The sequence below is a fragment of the Magallana gigas genome, chromosome 7, assembly GCF_963853765.1.
Source record: "Magallana gigas chromosome 7, xbMagGiga1.1, whole genome shotgun sequence".
Lineage (NCBI taxonomy): Eukaryota > Metazoa > Mollusca > Bivalvia > Ostreida > Ostreidae > Magallana > Magallana gigas.
This window is the reverse complement of record NC_088859.1, coordinates 42,840,881-42,862,454: the sequence shown is the minus strand read 5'-3', so window position 1 is coordinate 42,862,454 and position 21,574 is coordinate 42,840,881. Positions and strand designations below refer to the sequence as shown.

General features: G+C 36.2%; 1 protein-coding gene across 9 annotated transcripts in view; it reads left to right on the top strand.

Annotated features, from left to right (window-relative positions):
- Positions 1 to 10,090: 10,090 nt before the first annotated feature.
- LOC105340730 (serine/threonine-protein kinase SIK2) overlaps positions 10,091 to 21,574 on the top strand; it is a 63,504-nt gene continuing 52,020 nt past the window's right edge. For 2 of the 9 annotated variants that reach the window (XM_066066240.1, XM_066066242.1), the window contains exons 1-2: positions 10,098 to 10,820; positions 11,318 to 11,446. In XM_066066240.1, coding sequence (XP_065922312.1) covers positions 10,710 to 10,820; positions 11,318 to 11,446 — 240 coding nt within the window. In that variant the 5' untranslated portion in view covers positions 10,098 to 10,709. Of the gene's footprint in view, positions 10,821 to 11,317; positions 11,447 to 21,574 lie in introns of all 9 variants that reach the window. The other 7 variants (XM_066066239.1, XM_020072382.3, XM_066066243.1 and 4 more) reach the window with 6 other exon arrangements.

The following is a 21,574-nucleotide window of genomic DNA, read 5'->3' as shown; positions in this document are numbered from 1 at the left end:
TCGTGGGAACTGCGTATGAGTATATTTAATAAGTACGTCTGTATGCCTGGATGAATAATAAGCGAAACATTATTCATACCTATAGAAACCATGAAGTACTCAAAAGAGTGTGGGACGTTAGCCCGTGACACATATGGAGGGCCCGATCCTTTAATTAGAGTCCTCCCCTCCCGTCGCTCCCCTCAGTATGGGGGTTGATATTGTATTTTCATTCGTTGACTCAATTAAATTTTAAATATAATGAATTTATATATAAAGAAGAGGAAACGCTCAATTAGTCAGGCATGTAGAAGTTATCCCGCTTTGTTCATGCTTATATTAGTTAGGAGTGTCAAAAGGAAAAATATATCTCGAGAGGCCTTCTAGGTGTAAACTACATAATCACATGCCTTTCAAAAGCTATTACATACACTGCATGAACTTCCATGTATATACACCAACGTGTAAATTTGGGTCGAGGTTTATTCTCACCTCAAGCGAAAACGGAAATTGCGGTTTATATTGAACTTCTTAGTACCCATAGAGAGTGTCATGCCATTTGTTTGACACACCCTGTATCAGACTCAAGTGGTCTGCGAACGCCACGCTTGACCCATATCTGTCTCATTTTAAGTAAGTCATAAAGATTGTTGCTGATATATAAAATTGGTGAAAAATGTGAAAAATTGAACTTGGTTAACTCATGACAGTGATGGTGTGTGTTTCTGGTGGTTTTTGATCTTTGCTTGGCAAACTATCCAAAATAAATTTGAGGAACACAGTTCGATATCCAAGAATTGGAAAGAAGTACAAGATTGTTCCAACTTAAGTAACCTAATTAAATACGGTGTTCGTAATAAATAACAAGACAGCTTTTATATGGAAATCGAGTTTTTAAAAGCATACAAATTGGATTGTCACTGGGTCATTCCCCCCTGGTGTATAATGATCACATTGAGAAATTAAGTAATTTGTAGATGTACATAGAGTCATTTTGATAATTGGCCTGAAAACAAGACACCTATGCCACACTATTAGATTTTCACTTGTCCTACTTTATGACGGCTTCGACTTTAGCCGAAAAACTATTATTCTCAATCACATTATGTGACACATTTTATTGTTGTTACAACAAAACTGTCAACATTACGCAACGGACAACAAAACACATGTTACAGTTGTTTTGTTTGTATTTAGCTAATGCCAGCCTTAAATTGGACACCGGCAGACGTCTGAATCCAGTTGACTATTTTGGGCAGATTTTAATCAGCCTTCTGTGATCACGCCGACGTCATTTTAGCAAGGTGAATCAAGCACGGACAATCGCTTTGATATACCCATAGCGAAGCCATGTGTTCGGTGCTGTTTGATAACAGCTTCAATGATTATGTCTTTAAGTATTTAATTGTTAACAAATTAATTACAATTTCTTGAGGATATGTTTTTTGAGGAATTAAGTTAGAGCTTTAGAAGTTATAAAATAATAATGTAATTGGATAACCCGAGCATTGTAAAATGTATATTTAACATTTACATATTTACATTTTTTGAATTCTAAATCTTTAATGTAATACATAAACATTCATAAATAAACACACAAAACGTTCCTCAGCAAAAATACATTCGTGATTAAAATGAGTGCATCGAGAAATTTTAAACCGTTGAATCACCACGTTCTGCCTTTTAATACAGATTCACACCATCAAATGAAAGAAAATCAAACTGAATGTGTAATATCGAAAAACCTTTCAAACTTTCCGCATGCACACACAGTCGTTAAAGACAAATTATTGCAAGCATCAATAATTTACCGCAAAGAACTATATACGATAAGAGTTAAATTTGGCCCCCATAATTCGCCATTTTTTAAGCGTTTCGGGTACAATAAAATGTTAACTAATTTTTTAGAAGAGTTGATATAAAATATATTTTTCATCTATTTATTTGATTTATTTGCACTCCCTAGCAGTATATGACATCAGAAGTGACGCCATTTCTATAATTCAATCAAAATCGGCTAAAAATTGCCATTTTTCTTATATATTTACGAATGGGAAATATAGAGCGCATGCTTGAACAAGGAAAAAATTTTTGTCACTTATTAGTCTTGGCTAGATACATCTCTGATTAAAATATTTTATTTGTTCAAGAATGCGCTCTATGTTTTCGGAAGGAAAAACTGCTTGAAAACAAGCTGTTTTACGTTAAAAATGCAAAAATGGCGGGAAAAGGTTGTCTTTACAATGTCATATTTCTAAATTGTGGGCACTTGAACCAAAATGAATATTATGTAAACACATCACATACATAGCTGTATTAAGAAAACAAAGAATGATAAGTAAAATGATGATGTTCATTTTAGGGGGCCATTTTAGGCCCCTATCATATATAGTCCTTTAATAAGTAGCAAATGATTTAATGCAATAATAGTTAAATAATGTAACACATAAATCAAATTATTTACATACGTAATATTTATGATATTGAAATGGGCCCGTGTTTTATATTTATATACAGGGTCGTGTACAATTTTATGTTTTAAAACACTCGGAAAGAAGTCCGGATTCGGAGAGGAAAGAGTCGAGCCAAGAACGACAACCGCCGTACCGATCCAGGAAATGCTGAACTATTCCCGGCAAATGTACGACTATTATCATGTCGTGTATCCTAATCAAACTCAAGTGAGGTGAATTAAAATAAAATGAGCATAAATTTCTCAGATCCTTGTATCCAATTCATAAGCAAATTAAAATTTCATTATAGACCAAATACTAAATTTTCATTTAAAACCCATAATAAACCCCCAGAAAATTATTTTTTAAGAGAGTAATTTATTCAAAAGTTTATTTATTTGTATAAGGACAGTCATATTTCAGGCGAAGAGCTACGGATAATCGCGTTAAACCATACATCGCGAATGCTTACCTTGGTTCTATAAATTATTTTTTCTTAATACAGAAAACGCAGTATTTTGATTTGAGAATATATTCTTTAAGCAAATTTATGGAAGTTGATATCCACAGACTTTCAAACCTTTTTTTTTTCATATAAAAAAAAACAACAACAAAAAAACTTATGTGCGGATCCCTATGTGAAAATATGTGCATAATACCACATCTTAGATCTAGGAGACTATCAGAGAATTTGTATTAAAACACAATACCCACTACCTATACTGAAAATATATTTTTATTCCGTTTGCTTTCTCTTCGTAACTTGATATTTTACGACCTTGGAACTACTCAAAGCATGATCCCATTGACAAAGACATTTCAAACACATAAAATAACCTTTTCTTCCACGTTAGACGACTTGGCATTGAAAAGTGGGATATTTAGAAATATTAATAAGACTGCCAGTCCATCGTATTTAAAGAAAAACCATAAAGTTTGAAAAATATCAAAGTCTACAATATTTCGCATTTACAAAATACTTATGGTGAAATATTTTTATTTTTTTTTTGGGGGGGGGGGGGGCTAGACTTGATAACTTAGGATCGAGGGTATTGGTACCGTATGTTTGATACGAAAGAAAACATGTCACAGAACATCCTCAATGAGTCACTAAACATAGACAGGGGTCATTTGCAATGATTTACTTCCCACCCGGCAACTTTGCACTAATATTAACAACAATTTTCGTTTTTAGGCCTCTAACAGTATCCGAACCAAACCGGAACCTTCTGCACTACAGGGGCTCAATATTTTTATGTTATCATCTGAAAGCTCTTCAAATACGAGCGCCCATAGATGGAACAGATGGTACTACAAGTTGAAAACTTAATGTCATGTCATCAAATTAAATTTCAATTGGTTCGACAAAAATAAACACCGGTAACGATTCTATATATTATATAATCAATTGTTTCGCGGAAAGGACTTGAACAGGCCGAAGCATCGCTTTCCTTTTGCAGAGAATATGAACCACTGGCGTGCAATGACTTAGCTATGTCTGTAACAGCTGTATTTCTGAAGAGGAACCCGTCCTTAAAACACATCAATGCGTTCACGTGGTTTCTAAATGAAACTCCAAGTACATATGAGGAGTATGAGTACTAACTATAGATAATGGTGCAAAATATTGCTTGGCGGTTCGACTGCGGCTAAGACGAGGTCAACTTATGTAAAACAGACGCTCTATTATCATCGTATCTTATTCCGGTCCGCGAACAGTAGAAACAATCACTAGAACTGTATGCATGGACTTGAACCAACAACCACACAGACAGTAGAAACCATCACTAGAACTGCATGCATGGACTTGAACCAGCAACCACACAGACAGTACAAACCACCGCTAGAACTGTATGCATGGACTTGAACAAGCAACCACACAGACAGTACAAACCACCGCTAGAACTGTATGCATGGACTTGAACCAACAACCACACAGACAGTAGAAACCATCACTAGAACTGCATGCATGGACTTGAACCAGCAACCACACAGACAGTACAAACCACCGCTAGAACTGTATGCATGGACTTGAACAAGCAACCACACAGACAGTACAAACCACCGCTAGAACTGTATGCATGGACTTGAACCAACAACCACACAGACAGTAGAAACCATCACTAGAACTGCATGCATGGACTTGAACAAGCAACCACACAGACAGTAAAAATGTATGCATGGACTTGAACCAACAACCACAGAGACAGTAGAAACCACCACTAGAACTGTATGCATGGACTTGAACCAACAACCACACAGACAGTAGAAACCATCACTAGAACTGCATGCATGGACTTGAACCAGCAACCACACAGACAGTACAAACCACCGCTAGAACTGTATGCATGGACTTGAACAAGCAACCACACAGACAGTAAAAATGTATGCATGGACTTGAACCAACAACCACAGAGACAGTAGAAACCACCACTAGAACTGTATGCATGGACTTGAACCAACAACCACACAGACAGTAGAAACCATCACTAGAACTGCATGCATGGACTTGAACCAGCAACCACACAGACAGTACAAACCACCGCTAGAACTGTATGCATGGACTTGAACAAGCAACCACACAGACAGTAAAAATGTATGCATGGACTTGAACCAACAACCACACAGACAGTAGAAACCACCACTAGAACTGTATGCATGGACTTGAACCAACAACCACACAGACAGTAGAAACCATCACTAGAACTGCATGCATGGACTTGAACCAGCAACCACACAGACAGTACAAACCACCGCTAGAACTGTATGCATGGACTTGAACAAGCAACCACACAGACAGTAAAAATGTATGCATGGACTTGAACCAACAACCACACAGACAGTAGAAACCACCACTAGAACTGTATGCATGGACTTGAACCAACAACCACACATACAGTAGAAACCACCACTCGAACTGTATGCATGGACTTGAACCAGCAACCACACAGACAGTAGAAACCATCACTAGAACTGCATGCATGGACTTGAACCAGCAACCACACAGACAGTACAAACCACCGCTAGAACTGTATGCATGGACTTGAACAAGCAACCACACAGACAGTAGAAACCATCAATAGAACCGCATGCATTGACTTGAACCAGCAACCACGCAGACAGTAGAAACCACCGCTAGAACTGCATGCATGGACTTGAACCAGCAACCACACAGACAGTAGAAACCACCACTCGAACTGTATGCAAGGACTTGAACCACCATCCACACATACAGTAGAAACCACCGCTAGAACTGCATACATGGATTTGAACCATCATCCACACAGACAGTAGAAACCACCACTCGAACTGTATGCAAGGACTTGAACCACCATCCACACATACAGTAGAAACCACCGCTAGAACTGCATACAAGGACTTGAACCACCATCCACACATACAGTAGAAACCACCGCTAGAACTGCATGCATGGATTTGAACCATCATCCACACAGACAGTAGAAACCACCGCTAGAACTGTATGCATGAACTTGAACCATCAACCACACAGACAGTAGAAACCACCGCTAGAACTGTATGCATGGACTTGAACCATCAACCACACATACAGTAGAAACCACCACTAGAACTGTATGCATGGACTTTAACCATCATCCACACAGACAGTAGAAACCACCGCTAGAACTGTATGCATGAACTTGAACCATCAACCACACAGACAGTAGAAACCACCGCTAGAACTGTATGCATGGACTTGAACCATCAACCACACATACAGTAGAAACCACCGCTAGAACTGTATGCATGTACTTGAACCAGCAACCACACAGACGGTAGAACTGTGCATAGATAGAAAGATTTATTTGGTGTCATTGACTTGAACCAGCAACCACACAGACTATTATGACACTAGTCTGATGATCGTATACATTTCTCTATTGTTTTAGTTGTCTTACCGTAGGAGTCAGCCTTAATTTTTCAGAGCAAGAAAGGCTGCTTTTATTTGATACTGATCTAGTAAGAGTTGTTGCCGTCATCCAAGCAGAATCTGCAATAAAACGACATTCAAATAGAATTCCACTCCTACAGCTGTACTGGAAAGTAGCATGCACCAAGATCACATGTACTGGTGGTCAGCATCAGGTCATTTAGAAGTTATATTTTTACTAACTATACGGAGAGACATGCACGAAATCTGAAGCAAGCACAGCGTTTTTTTAGTGTAAGGCTAAGATTTATAAACATATTTGAGAAAATACAAAACAAGAGAAAGTCTATCAAGTTGCTGTAGTAGAAACAACTCTCTGACAAAAAAGAATACGACCTCGTAGTAAAGTAAGTTTTAACTTTTAACTAACTTAAGGATGTTCTACATTTTAGTTCCTTCTCTGCGGTGGCGATTTTCTTTACACGATAGGCAAGAAAATTTCCATTAAAGTAGAAATAGTCCGTTGTAAGGACCACTAAAACTGTATGCAAGGACTTGAACCACCATCCACACATACAGTAGAAACCACCGCTAGAACTGCATACAAGGACTTGAACCACCATCCACACATACAGTAGAAACCACCGCTAGAACTGCATGCATGGATTTGAACCATCATCCACACAGACAGTAGAAACCACCGCTAGAACTGTATGCATGAACTTGAACCATCAACCACACAGACAGTAGAAACCACCGCTAGAACTGTATGCATGGACTTGAACCATCAACCACACATACAGTAGAAACCACCACTAGAACTGTATGCATGGACTTTAACCATCATCCACACAGACAGTAGAAACCACCGCTAGAACTGTATGCATGAACTTGAACCATCAACCACACAGACAGTAGAAACCACCGCTAGAACTGTATGCATGGACTTGAACCATCAACCACACATACAGTAGAAACCACCGCTAGAACTGTATGCATGTACTTGAACCAGCAACCACACAGACGGTAGAACTGTGCATAGATAGAAAGATTTATTTGGTGTCATTGACTTGAACCAGCAACCACACAGACTATTATGACACTAGTCTGATGATCGTATACATTTCTCTATTGTTTTAGTTGTCTTACTGTAGGAGTCAGCCTTAATTTTTCAGAGCAAGAAAGGCTGCTTTTATTTGATACTGATCTAGTAAGAGTTGTTGCCGTCATCCAAGCAGAATCTGCAATAAAACGACATTCAAATAGAATTCCACTCCTACAGCTGTACTGGAAAGTAGCATGCACCAAGATCACATGTACTGGTGGTCAGCATCAGGTCATTTAGAAGTTATATTTTTACTAACTATACGGAGAGACATGCACGAAATCTGAAGCAAGCACAGCGTTTTTTTAGTGTAAGGCTAAGATTTATAAACATATTTGAGAAAATACAAAACAAGAGAAAGTCTATCAAGTTGCTGTAGTAGAAACAACTCTCTGACAAAAAAGAATACGACCTCGTAGTAAAGTAAGTTTTAACTTTTAACTAACTTAAGGATGTTCTACATTTTAGTTCCTTCTCTGCGGTGGCGATTTTCTTTACACGATAGGCAAGAAAATTTCCATTAAAGTAGAAATAGTCCGTTGTAAGGACCACTAAAACTGTATGCATGGACTTGAACCAACAACCACACACACAATAGCAATCATTACAAGAACGGTATTCATGGATTTGATCCAGCAACCACACAGACGATAACAGACAACACTTCACGCTAATTGATGACTGTTTACACTTCTTTATGGGGGGGGGGGGGGGGGTAATCTTACTGTGGGAGTCGGAATTCATTTTTCAGATCACGAAAGGCTGCATTTTTCACCGTCGTCAGTTCGACAGAACCTGCAATAAAAACGGACGTTCAAATAGAATTGTAACTCCTGCAGCTGTACAGGGAAGTAAAAGGCACCGTGGGCACATATACTGGTGATCAGCATCAGGTCTATTATATGTAACAGAGTTTGCATTTTTTCCATAACTACACGAAAAGACACGTACAAAGTCCTTAACAGCCACTACCATGACTACATGAAGACTGCTGTTTTTCTTTTCAACGTTAGGTTCAGGTTTATAAACATACTTGAGAAAACACATAACAATAGATAATCTGTCAAGTTACTAAAGTAGGAACAATAAGATGTAAAAAGGAATGCGGCCTCATAGAAAAGTAAGTTTGAACTTTTAAAAAGTTTAATTCTAACAAACTTTAAAGGATGTTCGACACTTTGGTTTCTTTTATTCTGCGGTGGTGATCTTCTTAATACAAGAGGTAAGAAACCTTAATCAACCAAAGTTTCACACATTTAATGTTAATGATTAACAGATATAGTCCATGGCATGAGGCCCCACTTCAAAAGATCACGAAAATTTGCCAAGTACACGGTAGAACCTCAGTAGTTATCAACCTGTCGCCTAACAGAACACAAGGCGACCGTACAGGTCCCGGACTGGACAAGATATCTAAAACAAACATTAAAACAATTCAATATTTCGTAGAAAATAATTATTTAGATCAATATTTTCATGGGATGATGATGCTATATAAAAGATGGCAAATCGAAATACACTGTACATTTATGAGCTGTGTTTAAAATTTAAGAGCGTCGATCAGACTTAAACATTATTTAGCTCACCTGTACTCTATAGGCCACCAGTTGATTATTTAGCTCACCTGTACTCTATAGGCCACCAGTTTATATTTTTCTTCAAAACAAAACCTCTTCCTGTCGGTATAAAATATCAATCAAGTAACCAATCAAAACTCGACCGGATACGTGTAGTCAATCAACGAATATGTTTAAGTTGTCACCACAAATGAAGACTTTGCAGTCTTTTTTTAGAGTTGTGTGTACCAATTTCAAGTTAATTCATGCAATTGAAAGTAGATATATTCAATATTGAAAACTTTACCACATGGAATGCCTACTTAATGAACATTTTACTTATTATATTTTATCAGTCAATAAAGTATGTCATTAATGTTGTATATATCAAATTTCTATATATTATAGTTTGAATTATCTTCAGATCAGCTACTTAGTTTATAGGACGATCCCCCAAAAATAGCGACTCTTTTTTTTATAATTAAATTTTTGTTTTGTCTTATTTGCAAAAGCAATTTTCCTTCATCTGGAACCATCGTATAGAAATTAGAATGTCTATATTGATATGCATATATTCACACTAAACGTTTATTGTGTTAATTTTTGGTACGTTTTTTGGTCGTTTAGATGACTGCCTGAAGCAAAATACGAAAAAGTGTCTAACTACACGTGTTGTGCAAAAAATAGCCCCAGATATACCCAAGAGCCACAACCGACGTGGCTTGGTACACGTCACTTGACGTCTTCAGCAGTTGCCGTAGACCAGTTTAATGTCAAACTGTGTTGACTCAGGTGTGGCGAAATTCGATGTAACGATTCGGTTTTACAGCCATGATCAGGGTTATCCCTTATGTCGCTCTCGAGCCTTTGGCTCATCCATAATCTATGCGCTCTGCGGTATCAGGTAATGTACCCAAGGTATCATTGCGACACGTGTTAGGTATGTCGTCTGCTATCAGACGCCAGAGCACCGAGTAGTCGCGCTTGAGGTACAGATGCTGGAACTATTGACTATTCATGCAACAGTAGACGTTACAATGCAATATGTGGCGATAGAAAAAAATCGAACAAGTCCGATTGATGCTCTGTTGTCATGGCTTCACAATTCCATCTACCATATTATCATATTAAATGCAGATAAAATTTTCATGAACAGCCGTGTCACATGACAGTGCAGTAGAGCAATATTTGCGAACATGAAAAAATGGTCGAAAAGGATGCACAATTTGTAACAAGTGGTTCGAAGGTCCTCCACGTAGATAGGAAGCATCGGCATTATTTTTTGCGCAGGAAATCGAATTCTGATTCAAGAATAGTGTTAGTTAGCTATTGATCCGCAAAGTCCGTGGTATGCTGCATTCAACAAGCACACATTACTCGATATTGACGCACAAAACGTCATGCAAACTGTTGGAATTTGTGTTTTCGGAGTATTTAGACGATTTCACAGTGGTCCCAGAAAATATTCTAGTTCAAGGAATCCCAGTTTTAATTGACAGCAGTTCCCCGTAAGTTTAGCATCGTGTTCTTGTGGTGGACTTGTGATGCTGTAATGTAACACCCTGCTCAGCGTGATAATTGTAGTTGTACAAAGAGAAATTAAAAGCTGATGATTATGTCCTTTTATGCGAAATTATTAAAGTCATCGTATAAAACCAAGGAAGAATTCTTCGGCTTTGATCAGGATTTATGTCAGGTATGGAATATAACATCCCTGTGAAAGAGTCATGGGGAAGAAAATACAGTGTCTCGGCCGGTATGTTATGGACTGCCAAACTCTTGGCAAGGGTAGCTTTGCGCGGGTAGAGCTAGCAACTCATGGGGTCACAGGATGCAAGGTGCGTGTTTCTATATCTTTCCTTATTTTTTTAAAATAAAAAATTGAATGTATTAATTAGAAAACATATAATACGTGTTAGGGTATGCCATATCAGCTGTTCATATACATACTTTTACATGTAAAATGTATTGACGTGGAATCATAACCGAACGCCACTTCGTACACACTGAACGCACCCCACCGGTATTTTGAAATCTTTACCAATTTTATATCACGAGAGAACCACACGAATCATTGTGAGTATCAGGAAAGATTCGTGAGAAAATATAATGAAACTTCACTCACATTAAAGCCTCTGCAATTCTTGATTAAATCGACCACGCCTTGCCATAAATATGACGTAACAGCACACCTAAAATTTCCAGCCATGGACAAATATTTGTCCACAACATTCGTTTTTCAAAGAACGTCTGTATCAGGTAAAACTGTAAAATTATCGCTGCACATGCATCTAACCATGTTTGAATGAAACCATTGTGTTCTTTTATTTCATAGGTTGCAATTAAGATAGTTGATACCCGTAAGATCAAAGATGAATATTGTCGGCAGAATCTGCACAGGGAGGCCAGGATTTTGGCCCAGCTTCGCCACCCCAATATCGTCAGGCTGTATGAGACTTTGAAGGTAAGAAGGCAGAGGCCACTGGTTGTAAATATTTGATTTTTCTTTCGTTGAACAAGATCTTTGGTGTGAAGGATTTAATTACTGTGGCATGCAAACACTGCAATTGATTCATGTCCACCTGGTCAGAGGAAATCTTCCAGTAAGATATGGACTGTCAATCAAGTAATAGAAAGGAAAAAAACCCAATAATAGGTGTTCGTGTGGAAATCTTGTTTTTATGAGACTAAAAAAGATTTGCTTTTATTAATGTCTTGAACTTTAACATAACTACTCACTTTATGAGGAGTAAAAAAATGATATATTCTCCCCATGATGGAGATACATAAAGTTTTCCACAAAGTTTAAATGTCAAACTCAGAATTGTCACATTGTATGACGATCTTTACAGAAATTGGATTATATTTTGTTGTTGCAAAGAAAAACTCATTTCAATCTCTTTCCCCTGTTCATAAGTGTTTACAAGACAGCCTTTATTCCTAAGAGGAAATGGAAATGCGTAAGAATAAAAACTAAGCAAAAGGTTTCAGATGCTGAAATGTCATGGAAAAATTAGGTGGGCCATTAATAAAACATGATAGAATGTGACACATGGCTGGAAAAAGTAAATGCAAGTCACAATTTAAAACCCAGAAAATGTCCATGGTGTGGGCTTATTTTGAATGACAATCAATACTTAGTTACTGGCTCTGTTTCGGGAGCAGAATTGAGGCTGATGACCTGGGATGAATAGCGTTTGGTGGAGATTAATACATCAGCCCTGGCAGTGATAACCAGTTCTAGAGAAAACATAAACTGGAACCACCACACTATTTGATTAGGTACAGTTTAAAAAAGGTTGAGTTCTCTCTGTATGAAATTCACAATGAATGAAAACTCCCAACAAAATGAAGTTGCAGGGTTTTGGAGGAAACAACAATGACAGGTGAACCAGTTTACCAGTCATTAACATAAAATCCTGGAGATCATATTTTTGATATGAATCAAGATGAAACTGATGGTGAGAAAAATACTGGTATAGGTACTCTATATTACATGCAGTTATAGTATAAACTGTATTGTTCAACATTTGAATTACATCCTTGTAGTTGTAGAACAAATCCATGTTGAAGTATTGCTTGTAATATATTCAAAGTACTATTATAACAACCATGAGTCACTGAAGCTTGAAGTATAAAGAGCTTACTAATAGAAGAATTATTAGTAGGAAAGGCCAATTGTATAAATTACTGTACATCAAATTTTATTTGGTGCAGACTTTGTCCTAGGATTTACTCGTTATAAACTGGTTCATGATAATTTACATTCCAAGAACATTCAGAATATTTCAAACAGTTAATGTTTGGAATATAAAAATTGGTTTACACTAAGTATCGTGCAGAATGATTTGAGGGACCCATGCATGTATTGAGCTCAAGAATTGTAAATGGGCTACTGCCTTTGCTGTCAAATCTTAAGAGGTTATGTTTGGAATACATGTATATCTACAATTTTTACAAAGTATTGATACCATTTTATTACAAACCGGTAGTATCAAGTTACATGTTGCTTAGATTTGCTTAGACTTTACAGGAGAGACTAAGCAGACTCTGCAAAAAGATCATGGTGTGTTGCTCACTGATAAGGTGATCAGGTAGAGAAACCGGGTTAATTTGAGTGAAAGTACTGCTGGTATTGCTGTTTTATTTGAAGTTCATGATGTTACTGTAACTCAGCATCAAGCCTGTAAGTAAGCTAATTAGTGCACTGGTTCAAGTAGTCGCAGGAACAAAATGAATTCTCCAGGTTTCTTAATGCTGCATTAAAAGGTTAAGCGGATTTGAAATAGAAACAAGAGAAGCTTGACATTAAGCTTATGGGTTTATTATGATGGGATAAGCATAAATTGTATAGTGGAGCATTTTGGACAGTAAGCCTGTTAGCTGAGCATTGATTTTACTGAGAGGTTGACTTGCATGACCATTGCACACCAAGTTGTTTCTGTTTTTATTGATTTCCTCCTTCATATTGGGCTAGCAGACATCACAGCCAGGGACTGTGTGTACCAAGAAAGTGTCAGTCTATCATGTGATTGCGGAAAAGTAGGATAGCTCAAATTACACTATCCTCGGTTGCTTTTATCATTGAATGGTTTATCACTAAAAAAAATTTTTTTTGCAAGAATCTCAATAGAAGTGTAAAAAAGGTAAAAAGTTATCATTGTGTAGTGTTGCAATGTTGTTCAATGTTTTTTGTTGGCTCAATTTAATTGTAAATAGAAGTTGGGTATAATAGGTTTGAATTAATCATTTGGACTTTTATGGTACATCAATTTGAATTGGAAACATGAATTATTAATAGAGCAAGCTGTAGCTGATGTGTTGGCTGGTTTACTAAAAGTGCTTCCTGCAGGATTTGAACCAATAATCCTCTGCTACATTCAATGACCATGTCATAAACATGTAATTTTACTCTGCCTTATAAAGGCTCAATTGACTGGCGCTGAATATGAGCATCTGTCAAAGTGGAAAAGAATTGATTGGAATCTGATGAAGATGATTAGGAAAACAAGTCATTATGATTATTACATCATTTTCTCTGCTTTATTTGCATGTATTCAGTTGAGCTAATCCCTTTAATGTCCACAGTGCAGCAGGCTTTGTAATTTCCCTGATTGAGTCGATGGTGGTAGGAAGATAGACAATGCTGATAATGTTGTGTAAGTGACATCAAACCCACCACTGATCAGGGGGGATATTGTTTGCAGCAGACACAAATTAAGTCCAATTGTGATCAGATGACATTCATCTGTCCTTTTCGTGTGTGTGACTGATGAAGTTTGCCAGTCCCCCTTGGACGGCTTAACTCCCTTTGCTTCGGTTCTGGTCTTGATAATCAGGGACTGCATTCATTTGAATGTGTTGTTTGGTGCAAGCAGGACAATTTGTAGCAATATTGCTAATTGTTGGAGTGGCCCTCCAGGAATACCTGACCTTTGATGCTGAAGCATTGAAGTACATCAATATTATCCCATCTTATGCATCCTCTCTATTGTATACGGCTGTCTGCCGGCAGCCATTGTCAACATATATTTTAAAGTTATGTCACAGCATTATCATGGAGCTTTCTATCACACTCCCTCTATCTCTTTCTGTGCATTGTTTGCAAATTCCCAATTTTCATCTATAACTAATTATCTTTTCTGTGAACATTTTGTGATGTAACCAAATATAGCTTCCCCTATGTTTGATGAGTTGCATCACTTCTTGCATCTCAAGGGGAAGTTGGAACCCATTAATGGTCAATGCCCTGTTAGTCCTATGTGGCAAAGTTGAAAATATCGTAGGGCTTTGTTGTCACTTTTGTTACCAGGAAAAGCGTTGCATATGAATTTTAACACATTTTTTTTTTATTTCTTTCTCTTTATATGCAGACTTCAGTATTTGTTGCCAGAATTATGTAGAAACATTGACTTGGAGTTTCTGGACATATCTCTGGGCTCTGTTTTTATGGTCTTTCAAATCAGTACAGCCATCAATTATTGAGAACAAGCTACCTCTGCCTTTCCCTTTAGTGTTGTAAACATGATGTATTTTGTTAGATACCCATATCATAACCTTAATCAGGCATCAATTTTTTATGGCAAACATGCCAGTTTTATAAGCCAACTGGCATGAAAGGTGGACCTCTGAATTCAGCGACCACTATTGTTGTTAGGTGTGCTTTGACTTGCAAACTCCAAAGCAATGGAAAACAATAAGTTGTAAGGGATAATATTCTTGTATTTACTTAGACCCAGAAGAGTAAATGCTACTATGATTGAATCGATTCCAGAATGATATGCATTTGATATGATAGTTACTTTGCTGGTCTCATCAAGGTAAATCAAACAGATCTATCAGAGTGTTTGAACAGGAGTCTGGATGGTCTTCAACCTACAATAGAAACCATACTCACTCTAAAATGGTATTCATGGTTTAATGAAAAATTAGATGAGAATATACTAGGTGCTAAGTAGATGTAAAATTCTATCTAATATTTATATAGTTCTCCCACAGAGGCATCCATTTAGTAAAAGTCATTTTATGAATCATGCCTGCTTGCCTATTTAGTAATCATGAGATAATGAACCTGTAAGTCATGTGACAAAAAGGGATGAGGTTATCAAGCAATCAAAGCGAGAGAGAGAAAACCAAGGCAATAAGGGACTCAGACCCCCATAGTTCTCAGAAACATCACATGAACCAGTAATTCAATGGAGGAAGACATTTTTAAGGAATTTTGTTAATTTTTCAGCTACAGACAGGTTGTTTTTGTAGATAATCTTTTGACATGCCTTGTAAAGATGAAAATTCCTTACCATTAAATACATGAACTAATTGTTCAATATTTCAGAAGAAAGTACTGTTCATTGAAGTTTTGATCTCACAGTAAAGAGAAACTCAGATATCATAAATGATTAAGTAATAATTATTTTACCAGGCTCTACTGATTTTTCATTGAAATATTTAAATGATTAAAATAACTCTTCACTGAAATTGTCTTGAGTCCCTCAACTTACAAGTCTTGAAGAAATGATTATATTCATTCAATATTGTTTAAGATTTGCTTAAATTTTTTACCATGAACATAGTGCATTTAAAACCAATATGTTTCCAAATAGACAGTAATCATGTCACCATCGCTACCTTTAACTGACCACAACCTGTATCATATTTACCAAGATAGTAGTTTCTTACTCAACTATGAATAAAGAGAATAAAATATGTTGTAATATGATGTACCAGTATATTTCCAAAACAATAACACTGACTCATACCCAAATTTATTTACCAATACGAAATTCAAGAACCTGGTGGATTTTCCACCTATCGTAGTAATCTGGCCACATTTTTTCTGAGCCGAATTTTAGCAAAGGCAAACAATGATCAAGGTTAATTATCTATTATGAAGTGATATAAGCAACCTAAAGAGATATCTTCTTTCTACGCTGAAATGTTTAACTGTGTACTGCCTTGCACTAAACAATCATCGAATCATGTCTGGCCCTGGTTTTCTGTCAGGGAACACCTTTATTGTGAAATTTCAGTCAAGTGTCTTTAAGGTTTTTTCATACTCCATTGACGTTGTTAGGCTAACGGTTAAGTGTCACCCTTTTTTTCTTATTTTCACAAAAAGATTGAAATCTTGTAATTTTTGTTCTTTCTGCCAGACTGAATCGTCTAACTACATCTTTTGAAAATCCTGGTTACACTGGAACCAGAGAGCTTATAAGATTTGTTCTTGCATGCCCACGTGTTGTGACCTAACTGTAGATTATTGACTCATAGGTAATTTAGGAATTTCATCTTCATTTTTCATATTTAATAAAATATGTTCTCTTACAAACTTCAAAAATTGATAATTTCAATGAATTTGAAAAGAAAATAACCTATAATCTTTTTGAATTTTCGTGTCACTACCCTTGGTACATATTGAATGGGTGTTTACATTTATATTCTACCAAAGAGAAAAACTGCACAGGTTTACTAAAGATTAATTATTAAAAAAAATACATGGTTTTGATCATGATTTCTTTACTTTGAATAGCTGCTGCAATCTATTTAATATATGTACATTTTAATGAAGCACACTCATCTCTTTTGCTGTGCTGTAACCTTGAACCAATGATATATTGAGAGTTGTGTAACCTTTGACCCTCAAATTCATTATCATTGTTTGTGACAAATGGTTTTTTTCATCAGTTTTTAATTGATTTTGATAAAATTGGAACAAAATCAGGAACAGAGAATTAAATGAGCTTTGTAAATTTTGTCTTCAAAATGAAAACAGTATAATTCTTCTTGGGGTTAATTTTTCTTTTATCGAAAAAGACAAACTGATGGGTGCTATCAATGGGTTGTACCTGAACTGCTTTGCTTCATTGCAGGAACATGATATCCCATATTACTTCATTCCAGTCCTTCCATGAAGTTAGAATTTTTTTTTTAGAATATAAATTGGAAATCAGCCACTGCTTTAAATGTTGATTTTCTGATATATGATATTGTAATCCATATTCTTTATTTGAAAGATCTATGTCTGTGCAAAGCCGCTATAGATTTCTCATATTTTGCTCATTAAATGATGATAGAAGAGAGGCAAAATGCCTGATTTTTAATTGTTATTGGTACCACACTCGATTGAGTTCATATCAAACCCTGGAAACATCCTATGTATTCTCAAAGGATATGCTACAAGAAGTTAGATTTTCAATTATAATGGAAAATTTATTGATTTGCCTCATTGTAGGTTTTGCTAAAGAGAACAAAAAATTGCTTTCTGTTTGAAGGTATGTTGTAGGCAATATCATGCGCAGAACTTATTTATTGGGCCTCAGCAGAAAAGCAAGTTTCCCATCATGCAATATTTATCAAACCAGATTCACATACAATGCTGCAGTATCTGTCAGTTAAAGGTCTCTCATTCACAAGGCTTTAGCAAGGCAGGGCCCCTGGAGACTGTTGATGCCGGGGAAGATCAAACACTCCCAGAGACTTCAGTTAACATTTGTCTGTCAGGCAATGGGATTTTTCCGTTTGAAATTTCATGCTAATATCTCATTGTTCTGTTGTGCTTTACTTGACAGTCTTTATTGTATGCATCTTTGATTTGTAGAGGCCAAATGCCTTTATTTTGATTGTTTTTTTTAAATTAGACAAAAATATATGTGAGTTTTAAGAGGTAAAAGGTCATGGCCATGAGGCAAAATCACATTGATTTGAAAATCTAGGCAAAGATGCTAGAGATTTCTTATAGTCTTCAGTTTTAAGTCTTTCTCCTCCTCATGATGGCATGACAAAGATTTTAGAATTGTTGCAATTGTTAGGATTTGCTGGCCTGCATTTTTCTTCAAGGGAGGCGTTTTCCTTTATAGGCTCATAGAAATCAACTCCCTTCTCAAGTCTCGCATCTATTTGTGCTTTCAGTTTTTGTTAGAATTGCTTAAGAATTGCCTTGTTGGCATACATTGTGACCAAGTGTATTGGATAAACTGCTACAATGGTGTCTGAGGGGGGACATAATTGACACACAAAGTGACAATTGAATAAGCTCGGGATTAGGTCTTGTTAGTAATCGCTGGGTACACTGTTTCATGCCGTCACAATGCCAGGCTTCTCTACCTGATGTTGACACAATTAAAGATCAAAGTATACCCTCACGCTCTTTTATAACCCTAAACCTAATATTCTCCGTTTTTTCTTTTTTTTGCAAATGAAAGCGTTAGTTCTTGGTGTTATTTCTAAGCGATTTAACACCAGTCGTACTGCCCTCTTCGTCTGTCTGTCTACTCATATTGTAATTTTTTTCCTCTTTCCTCATTTTCAGACCCACAAAAATTGAAATGAAAAGCAATTCAAGAAAAGATTTAATAGCTTTAAAAAGTTTTACCCAAACATAATACGGCATTGTTTGTCAAGATTTGTAAATTGACTTTTTTGTGTTGCTAGAATATTTACCTACATATGGGAGTCATATTACAGCCACTAGACTATTAGTGAACAATTAATTCTTCATAAGTCTGCCTTGCATGCCTGGGTCTGTACTCAGATTTGGAAAGGTTCCACCAAGTTTTTCTGCATTATATGTCTGAAGTTGCTTTCATCTAGAGGGATGTTCCCACTTGTTGTGCGAAGGCTTTACCATACTTTTACCCCTTCTTGTCAAATTGCCCCAAAGTCAAGTGCCCCCTAGTACATTATGTAGACCATGGAATGAGATGGCAGGAAAATCCCTCTGGTTTTTTTTTCTTGGATTTGACGTAGTATATACCTGGTTATTTTACTGGAATTAAGAATTTGAGGGTATTATTCAAACCAAATGCTTTCACAAATATACGAAGTCTAAAAATATTTGTGCTGATGTATTATTTACCTATATTACCTATTTTAATAAAGAATATGAATTTTTCATTCATAGATCTCTAGAAAAACAAGCAATAATGCCTTTGTAATTACCTATCAATTGTTGAACACCTTTTCACTGATTATAAGACCCTCTGATAAACATGTATCGATAACACTTTGAACATTTTACCAAGTAAATGTCTATTGTAATTCTCCATTTCAGGTACACAAATATACCGTGTTTAAGGGACATTTTTCATCCTTATTTTTGTGGTCAATTAAAAAAACATAATTCCGACCATCATGCTTCATATGTTGTCTATGAAAGACAGGGCAATGCCTCTATACAGGCTTAATGTCAGTTATCTAAATTGATACCTTGTAAAGGTGTAATTTAAAAATCTGATGTTATCTTTTACTTTTTGTCAAATAGATGATAACGCTGGAATATTTATGTCTGAACACCTGTATTTCATCGAATTTTGAGAATATGCTTTATTATTTCTGATATCCCATTTCGTTTTCATAGTTTTCCTAAAGTTTGGATTCCAGACTGCTTTGCTTGTTCATTATTGTCTTACCTGAAAGAAAACTAATTAAAGGCCATGGAGCTTTGAATAGTGTACTTGTGGTGATGCAATGTTGTATTTGCTCTCCTACCCTGGTCCCTGTTGTATTTCACTTGCTGTCGTTACAGTTTGCATTAACGGGTGTATGACATAATGTCAGACTTTTTATGAATTGCTTTTCATGGTGGCAATTTACCCGTAAATATTGACAGTACTGGTAGACACACTGGCAATATTATTTTATTGGCACCATTTAAAGGGAGTAGGGGACTGGATTGTTACAATAGAAAGTGTTTCAGATCTGTAACCTTTTCACTGAGTTTTAAATGCAATGTAGTAGAGTCGATCAAAAAAGGAGACTGCTGAGTTTGTGTAAGAAATGTTTAAGATAAATAATTTAATCAGAAAAAAGTCAGCACCTGTCCTGTTCTGCTGTCTGTGGCTGGGAGGAAGCTGTGCATTATGGGAGATCTGTCTCACTGTGACATCACCGTCAGTATTCTGCAGAGAATGTCTTTAATCCAATAAAACAGCTTCTTTTGGGTTTGGCGTGATTCAACCCCCTCCTCCTTCTCATAATCAGCAGAAAAAACCATTAGTGTCAAATCGGCCCTCAATATTTTTTTTAATCTGTGAAAAACTATCCTCTGCACTGTCTTAGCTAATCAATATTGTTAATTAATTTTGTAAAATTGCTGAATTTCTCACACGTTTATATCAAATTATAGAACAAGATTGATGCAATTTCCTTTTTAAATTTAAAGGTCTAGCTTGCTAGCACAATTTTCTTTTTTTGTCTGTTCTTTTTGTTGAGAATGCTTGTCAAAAATCATACCATTATGTTGAGTATAGCAATCAAAATTTGTTGTATTCTAAAAAATATTTGAAAGATCACAGTTAAAAATTTTATAGTTATCAAAGTGTTAAAATACCGGTAGTGCTTGTCAACAGAAATAAGCATATCTTTGCAAAATATTTTGTATGTTGGTTCATGACCATTCCAGCAGTATTGGTTCCTATAATTTTCACTGTAATCAAATTGAAACTGGCACTTTGTCACCAGCAAAATCCAAGGAAAAGAAAGAAGATACTTAAATTGTAAAGATACTTCTTATATTTAATTGTGTTATGTTCCTCAAGACACAATTTTTTTAATGGGTAAGTTAATTTATATACTGATTGAAGGATATCAATTATAGTATTTTGTAATAAAGGTATTTTGTTCCTGGTTAGGTCTACGTTATAGGGTCAAGCAGAATATGGCCAGATGAAAGACATTCTCTCCTTTTGATACATGTAAGATGGAGAAGTGAGGCTACTGGGGTCAAATGTAAATGATTTTCCATAATGAAGATATATAATCTTCATCAAAAGACTTCAGAGACTTGCTATCTTGGTCCACAAGTGCAGCTGATTTGGTGAACATTGCAAACAGCACACAAAGCAGGGGGATGGAAATTGAATTCGGGATAAGATGACTGCACTGAGGAGTGATCTATGTGTGTAAAACATGGTGGATGGCAACATAAATTGGCATGAAGATAAACAGAGCTTTTGACCTCAAATTTTGAATTATGGGGCAAAGAAAATCTCCTCTTCTGATAGTTCCAGTAAGGAATTTCATATACCCAAGAGGATACAGCCAATTTTCAACATAGGAATATGTAAACAGTTTTAGCAGATGGGCATATTTTCAT